The sequence below is a fragment of the Brassica napus genome, chromosome C9 (genome assembly GCF_020379485.1).
Source record: "Brassica napus cultivar Da-Ae chromosome C9, Da-Ae, whole genome shotgun sequence".
NCBI lineage: Eukaryota > Viridiplantae > Streptophyta > Magnoliopsida > Brassicales > Brassicaceae > Brassica > Brassica napus.
This window is the reverse complement of record NC_063452.1, coordinates 50925918-50934589: the sequence shown is the minus strand read 5'-3', so window position 1 is coordinate 50934589 and position 8672 is coordinate 50925918. Positions and strand designations below refer to the sequence as shown.

Genomic DNA, 8672 nt, shown 5'->3' with positions numbered 1-8672 from the left:
TACGTAGACAACCTTCACAAGGCGCAACCCCAATCTTATCGCATTCAACTCTCAGAAGAACGAGAAGACCACATATGACGGACCTTTTCAACCATTAATTTCGCTTAACTTGCCTAACTTGCCTAACTTGCCAAGCCACTCGCTAGAACCTCACGCTAAAAGCTCACAATTCTAACGAGCTGGGGGGCTAACTGTTGGGGTCAAAATCGGTCAAGATGGAATCAATGTCTAAAATTCCCCGAAAAATACTTCTCGATTTGTGAATTTCGTATAATTTTTATTGAAAAGATTATACGACGAGTTATTAATATTGTTGGGATCAAAATCAGACACGACGAAGTTAACATCCAAATCAACATGAAAGTTTTTACGAAAAATAATCTTCGTAAAGAAATCTTTACGAAGAACTTTACGGTGAAATCTTGCACTAATCTCGGTTGATTCATCAAAACTAAACAACCATAGTCCAAGAACACGTTCATAAAACGTCAGAAAAGGATCCAAACAAGGTCGCCACGTAGCAACCGGTCCGCGAACGAGCCGGTCGCTACATAGCGACCGACCAAGCCATTCGGTCGGTCGCTACGTAGTGACGGACCCGCGAACGAGTCGGTCGCTACATAGCGACCGACCAAGCCACTCGGTCGGTCGCTACGTAGCGACCGACTCGTTCGTAGCGACCGACCAAGCCATTCAGTCGGTCGTTTCGTAGAGACCGACCCGCGAACGAGTCGGTCGCTACGTAGCAACCGACCAAGCAACTCGGTCGGTCGCTATGTAGCGGCCGACCCGCGAACGAGTAGGTCGCTACGTAGCGACCGACCAAACCTGTTGTTCGGTCGCTATGTAGCGACCGAACCAGCGAGGACCAGATCGCTACGTAGCGACCGAACCAGCGCGGACGTTGATCAACGGGTACGACCCAAATCCGTGCATTCTCTTATGTTCGTTAATACTGGCTCCTATGTACCGCAGCCATATCATTTCTCACTCCCATCGATCGGAGTTATCACTTAAATTTTAAGATAAAAATCGCGGAAAGTTTATTTTTATCGATAAAATCGTAATAAACGTTTCGAGTCGAAAGACGGCTCAAATAGGTCTAAAACGTGATTAGAAAACCACTTACGATTTTTTGAGGAAAAGCCCCTAGATACTATGGCGGTTTATACTCAGTCCACAAGAAAAGATAAATGTTAAATTTCCGCAGATAAATGTTAAGTTTCAGCTGATAATCATGAAGATCGAGAAAAATGGAATATCTCCATTTTTTGAGTTATGACGGCTTAAGGGTAGAAGAGGAAAGCTCAAACCGACCTTGGAGGGAGTATATAAGGAGTCCTAGGCGAGAGGCATAAAAAAGAACTCTCGGCACTTAGAAACTTTGAGGCATTATTCTCGATATGCTCTGTTTCTATGACAGGCACCCGATTACCAGACGAACACGCACAAGCAGTTCGATCTCTTGGTTCACTCTTGAACTACGTTCGGCTTGATCCTCGAAAGGGGTACGTAGGCATCATTTCATAAGGTTTAGTCCAAAATCAATCAAAACCATTTTCATATCATTTTCGTCTTCTGTTATCGAGCTGCGACTCAACTGGGTTTAAGGTTTTAGGTTGCTAGAACTATGTAATTCACTGATAGCTCTTGCGGCCGAAGCTTTTATAATCTCTTGTAATGATCGCAACGCTCTTACGCGGATTCGAAATAAGGTCTACCTTTTCTATAAATTTGTTTAGTTATCTTTTCATATTTTCCCCATTTATTTGGTCACTTGTCGTTGGCTCTCGCAAAGAATCCGGGACCTCAGGGAAAGTTAGGGATTCCTGACTTTTCTCCGATTACGGAAATCGACGGTGTGAATTTCGGTTCCCACAAGATGATGATCTGCGTTTACGAATGGAATACAGAGCCTAGATTATGCGTAATATTTGGGGCGGAGGATGTAGCTACATACCAGTTCAGATACAGATCGTCTTTCACCATCGAAACTAGAAATTTTCTTGCTGACGTTGTTACAGAGGAGCAACACATAGCCGTTGTTTTGGGTATATCCTTCTTCTTTTTAGATATGGTATACAAGTTTCATTAGTTACCGTTTCATTTGTTGATTTTAGTATAGAACAACAAATAAAGTTTCTTACACTAACATTGTAGATATGATAAGAGGCAAGAAGTTTGTGTGTAGTCAATGCGCCATGGCTGCGATTTTTTACGAAGATGAAATGGTGCTTCTCTACCGTTTTTCTATAGAGATTGAAAAGGATAAAAACAGTCTTGACCTAAATCTAGGTCCTACAGTTGAAACCGTTGATCACATTGTCCCTAGTGTTGCCAATACGCGGATTGTTAATCACATAGGAGGAGAAGGATTTAAGAAGAGTACAGCTAACGTTTATGGTAAGGCAAACTTAACCGGTTATGTATTTTGATTAATTGCATTTATTGAAATATCCGAGAACATTACTACAACAAAGACAAGGTGTTATAATATTTTCTTGCGAAATAGTAACTGTTTTCAATTTTCCAGGGTTTCACCATGTCTCCAGGGGTAGACGTTTCAGGACCTCTGTTCCATCACCTACCTATGATCCACACTACTACACCCCCATTTTGGAAGCATGTAAGCCAGTCCGGAATATTGGGAAAGCTTGATGTCTTCGAGCTATGTTGTTCAGCTACAAAGAATTTATGGAGTTCCGGGTTCGGAATACGTGGGTTACGCCCCAAATGATCTCAATATAGTGGCCACAAATGTTCCTCCTATCCCAAGAAACCAACAACCAATTGAGGTATCCTCCAACGGTTCTTCAACAGATGTGAAAACCATCGTCGAAACTGGGGCAGAAGCGAACTTCTCCAAGATAGAACGCACATGCTTTGGAAATCATGTACATGTTGAGAAAGGTATATATGTATTTCGCTTGTTCCAACGAATATTATGTAAATCATTTGTTGTGGTTAGAAACAAATCCACACATATAACTTAAATATGTGATTTTTTACCGAGATATAGGTGAATCGTCAAAACAGGGCAATTTGGGAACAACTGAGGATTTGACTGGTGTAATGAATACTGAAAACATAGAGCAGCCCCTTGAAGACGAGGGAAACAATGGAGGAGATGCAGGTGAAGATTGAAGGTTCTTTATATAAATATGTCTATCGATGGTACGATGGTATGTTGTATTTTGCTTGTCGATGCTATCCCGATATGTGTCTTATTTTGGGGGAGGGGGTGTAGTAACTTATAGTATTGTATGTAAGATGCTTAATATGCGGTTTGCTGGCCCTATGAAAACGGGGATAAAATGGATCTTAAGTTTGAAGTTATGTTGTTCAAAAAAAAAGTTTGAAGTTGTATTGTGTAATATGTTAAGGGGTGAATTTGTAAGATGTTAATGTGAAATATTATTTTCAGTCAATTATAGAGGCGCAACATTTTAATGTGAATCTGAGAGTTTACAAGGTGTGTGAGAGTTATGAGAATTGAAAGATGATACAATTGGACAAGGTTTACGAAAGCCAACTATGTACAATCCAACTATGTAATTCAATCTTTTCCGGGTAGGAACTTAAATTTCCTTCAAACATATTTTATATCCGGATTCAAGTTGTAACTTAAATTTCATTTAAACGTATATTATATCCGGATTTAAGGCTGTAACTTAAATTTCCTTCAAACATATATTACATCCGGATTTAAGGTTCAAAAATATATTCATTTGACTCTTTTTCGTATATATAAGTCCAACCTACTAAGCCCACTGTGTACCATAACGAATGGTTGGGGATATCTAAAATGCCCGGATAATGTATGGTTACATGTTTTAAAAGCTAGACCCATTACAGGTGTGAAAACGACAGTAATTAAGACACTGAAAGTAAATAACATAACACTGTAGAATTACATTTTAAAAAGTACTAGAGTGAAACAAAGGAGGGTATTGAAGATTACAAAAATGGAAAAGATAAAAATAACTAATTATAACATTGATAAACCGGGTTCTAAATAACATACAAATCCAGATACAAAAGATGGTTAGAATAACGGGTTATCACAAAATACGGTGGGATAAGGTAAGAGTACCGATACAAACCATTGTAAGTACGAGAACCAAACAACATACATAAAACTCCTTAGTATGTAACACATGATTATGGGTTCAAACGTAAATAGGGGTCGAAGACAACAACACACGAACCACTTACAACTTCTGGTGGAACTCATATATCATCACAGCTGCCCTTTGTGCTTCGTCTGGAATGACTAATGGAGTTATACACCTACAAGTTTCTGGTCCATACAGCGCATGTGTTTTAATCAACAAACACGCAGTTATGGCGGCTTCGGCGGGTTGGTGTTTTGTACCACCCCTTTGTCCCTTTTAACAACAACTGGCTTGTCCACATACTCAACCAAACTCCCACAGTGTTTCAGTAAGGATGGAAACATTTGACTTACGGAAGCAACCTCTTTAATTAAAGCATTGTCATTGAGCACTTCAGGGTTGCAGTCGAGAACATATATCTTTGCAGTAGTGATGTTAATGCAAACCCCGATCCAGTGTTTCCGCCCAATGGTGAGAGGCATGTAGAAACGAGAAACACCAGTGTTGAAATTCGAACTCTTCGTCACGATATCTACGTTCAAAGCTAGACCGACTACTCCAAGAGCACTCATCCATAAACCAGTTACTGGTACAAATAACATAAAGAAATGTAACCAAGTTCCCTGGGATTGGCTTTGGGCTTTTCCTGCGCAGCTTAGGTGGAAGGCGAAGAAGGCCTCCTTCCGGGGGGGCCCGAGCCATCAGTGAGATACCACTCTGGCAACTACTTATTAAGAAACTAATAGCAAGGAAGAAACAATTTGAGAGCCTTGGTGAAAACATACTGAGTTTGGGTCTTTCTTTATCTGAACTTTGGAAAGTTCCTGGACAATAAAACCTGAACTCGACTATCAAGAAATACCGGAGTGCTAGGGGCCGTAACACATACTTGGTTGTTGACAGATGCTGAAATTACCCTCATAAGGATGTCGACAACCTGAGAGCATCGACAGAATGATGATTGAATAAGTAAAGAAAACTTGTTAAACTACACGTTAGAAATCAAAAGTTACATACTCTGCCCGGAAGAAACCGGTTTCTTTCTCCAATGTCCGTAATGTCCTTGCCAGAGACGGATAGGCCCGCGACGTTTATAACACTATAATGAAAGCAATTACGAAAGCAAAAGTCATTTTTACCAACTTAAATAATAGGAATCACTCGAAAATAATTCACTGTTCTCTCTCGACTTCATACCATTCTTTCTTGAGTAGAGTCTGCAGGCGGTTGTACATTTCGTGAATATCTGCTAAGGCGTACGCACTGTTGCCGATAGTTTGTCCTTCCCTCGCATGGTTAAGAATGGCAGTTTCACATTGATAGTCGGTAAGCAATTGAGGTGAGACAGTCCAGATGCGCTTACTTTACGGCACAGTAAAGTCTCCTCTGTATCTCCGAGACCGTCTCCACTGTCTTTGTCACCTAGATGTTCCTCGTTGTCTCCCATGTCATCATCATCTTGATGTTGGGTAGCCTGAAGATCCTGAGTGAAGCCAAGTGAGAATGACGGAATCTGAATGGAAAAAAATTAACAGAAGAGGAGTGTCATGGTTACGAGAAAAACATGGTAACATGTAAGTACATTAAAAACATATGTAATATATATGGAGTGTGATCATACGATTGGATCATGATGTTCATGCGTATGGCTATGAGCAGACCTAGATGGGTGATTTTGGTAAGATTCTTCTACGTTTCCATCAAAACGCAGGTTACTCAGCTGCAGATGTGTAGGTGCAGCGTTAACCTGCATAACCCAATACGGAGGTTGATATCACATTAAGTTATAACCGGTTATTAAAATAAAATATAGGTTTTTTTGATATAAAAAACTATACAGATACTCAATTTATAATCAGCTATGTAGAAAATATGTGGATAATTTTGAAAAAGTAAATACACTGTATCTGGTAGGGGTAGGCTTAACACGAAGAAAAGGTACACAAAGTGTGGAGGACCGGTTAAATAACCAGTCGAGTGAGGTTTTAAATTTCGCAGAAGCATAATGCGACACTTGCGGGAGTAGGGTCCACTGTTTTTGAGTTAGGTAAGCACTGAGGATTTCATTCCCATTGTTGTTGTCTTCTGAGTACTATCCAAAGGGTTGACTGATTGCTGGGGACGAGATTTGGCATCAGAACCCTGAAATGAGAACATTAGAGCATCATTATCCCTGTCTCTTAGACAGGTTTCTTAGTGTATTTGGGATTTAAAAAAAAAGAAAAATTGTAATAACTATAGAAGACGTCTCTTAATTAAGCAATGGAAGAGACGTCTCTTCTCTTCTTCTCTTCCTCTCTTTGCCTTCCTCTCTGTCTATCTTTGGTCTTTATAAACAACGGTAAACCGGTTTGCGAATCAGCCATCCAGGTTCAGTACATCGACGAGGTCTGGTCTGACAAGAACCCTATCCTCCCTTCTGATCCTTACCGGAGGGCTTTGACGGGGTTTGAGCATAAACTATAGAACGTGTTTTGTTCCTTTGACGGTGGCAGTGGGATAGAGAAAGTTCCATCACCAGAGCCATCAACGGTATCAGTGGGATAGAGAAAGTTCCTTTGACGGTGGCTCTAGTTTCTTCCTTTTTAATCGGGTATGTATGATCTGCGCGACGATTCTTTGTTCTTTGCTCTTTTGTTGGTGTAGTTTACGATCAATTCTCTAGCCCAAGTTGAGTTATTTAGTGTATGCACGTAAGCTGTTCGACGATTTGGCTGTGGGAGTATATGTTGATTAAAGTTTTGTCACAGAGATTTATAGTGGATTTAGCTTAGAAAAATCTTACCCTGTGAGGGAAAGGTTGAGGGAGTAAGAAGGGTTTAGTGAAAGGGGAAGAACTTTGTGAAGAAAGTAGAACTTGTTGCATAAAACTAGTGAAACGCAAGTGTTACTAAGATTTGACAAGAGCTTACGTATGTTCAAAAAACAAACAAGAGCTTACTTATGTTTTTTTTTTCCTTACTAATGTAAGCAGGAAGTTTGGTGGTGGTGGTGATACTCTAGTTGCAATGACAAAGAAGAAAACACCACAGATTCTCAAGACAGATACGACACTAAAACTTGTAAGATTCTCTTCCTTGAAGCAATCAAATTTTGGGATTGAAGAAGCTAAAGTTTTAATCTTTCTCGAAAACCCTGTTTGGATTAGCTTCTTTTTACTTTGCATTGATATCTCATGGCTCTGCGTTTGCTCGTTTTCCAGGCTGAGAAGTGGGTTGCCAACATGTCGATGCCTGCAGAGGATGATCCTATTGAGGCTCAACAAGAAGCTCGACCACCCAGGTGAAGCAATATTTATTCTTTTACATGTTGATTTTGCATTTTGTTTGCGAATACAAAGCTGAATAGAAGTATTGTTTAACATAAATTTGTAATTTTAATATGGGCTTGACAACTTAGGAAGCTTGAAGCAGCAATATGAGCTTACAGAGGCTACAAACAGAGTGTAGGTTGATTTATGAATTATTATTATGCCTCACATTCTTAGTACTTTTGATCAAATGGGTTTAAAAGTCTAAACCTTTGTTTTGCTCCTCTAGAGATCTCAAATTGAGTTAATATGAACTCTGTGGATATAATATATAGATAGGCTTATGCTTGTCTTAAAGATGGGTTTTCTCGAATTTATGCAGGTCATTTGGGGCCAAGGATGAGATATTCTGCTTGTTTCAAGGCTCACTTGACAACCTAGGAAGCTTGAAGCAGCAATATGGGCTTGCCAAGAATGCAAACGAGGTTCTCTTGGTCATCGAGGCTTACAAGACTCTCCGTGACAGAGCTCCTTACCCGGCTAACCACGTTGTGTCATACCTAAGTGGCGATTTCGCTTTTGTGGTGTTTGATAAATCCACCTCCACTCTGTTTGTAGCCTCTGTAAGTTCTTTTTAACCCTTTTTTTTATTGTGAGGTAGATTGAATTCTTTTTACATGTTGATTTTGCATTTCTTCTACATGTTGATTTTGCATTTCCTTTTTTTATTTCAAAATAAATTTGCAAGTTTAATAAAATTTTTTTAAGAACTCTTAAATAAGAAACTTGCAATGGAGGACATAAATGATCGAGTCTCTTAACGGAGTCTCTTAACACATATTTATTACTTAAAAATATTAAAAAATAAATAAGAGACCCTAATTGGGTACGTGGGATAATGATGCTCTTACATTTTAACATAACGGGGCACCAAGAGGTATTAAAGACATATAATTTGGGCCACTACCTATCGAATATCCGAATACAAACTATAATCATTGGTAAACAATACTAGGTTACAGATTGTGACTATTCTGAATTGTTGATTCTTTGCACTGAAGTAGTCCAAGAATCTTGTTCGTCATCAGAGCCTTGCTGTAGATTTTCGGAGACTCACCTGGTGATTGAGTATTTACTCTCGACCTAGATGCCATGATCTCAGTCTTGAAAGACTTCAGCATTCCTTCGACAGTTGCAATAACCTTTGCTTCGTACGCAACAGAACAGCCAGAAACCTCTTTGACGGAGGCAACAACAGCAGAAATATCACCATCAATCCGATTAAGATCCGGTTGCAGAATGGCATT

At 39.7% G+C, this 8672-nt stretch overlaps 1 protein-coding gene across 2 annotated transcripts; it reads left to right on the top strand.

The window, feature by feature from the left end:
* The first annotated feature begins 5410 nt into the window (after positions 1–5410).
* Positions 5411–8014, top strand: LOC106362916 (stem-specific protein TSJT1-like). 2 transcript variants are annotated; one of them, XM_048768979.1, is made up of 5 exons: positions 5411–6708; positions 7090–7177; positions 7318–7397; positions 7519–7560; positions 7748–8014. In XM_048768979.1, exons 2-5 carry the CDS (start codon positions 7124–7126, stop codon positions 8001–8003), a joined length of 432 nt encoding a protein of 143 aa, XP_048624936.1. In that variant the 5' UTR covers positions 5411–6708; positions 7090–7123; the 3' UTR covers positions 8004–8014. The 2 variants fall into 2 exon arrangements, with proteins under 2 accessions (XP_048624936.1, XP_013658198.1); XM_013802744.3 differs by lacking the exon at positions 7519–7560 and having other exon boundaries at positions 5412–6708.
* The last annotated feature ends 658 nt before the right edge of the window (positions 8015–8672 follow it).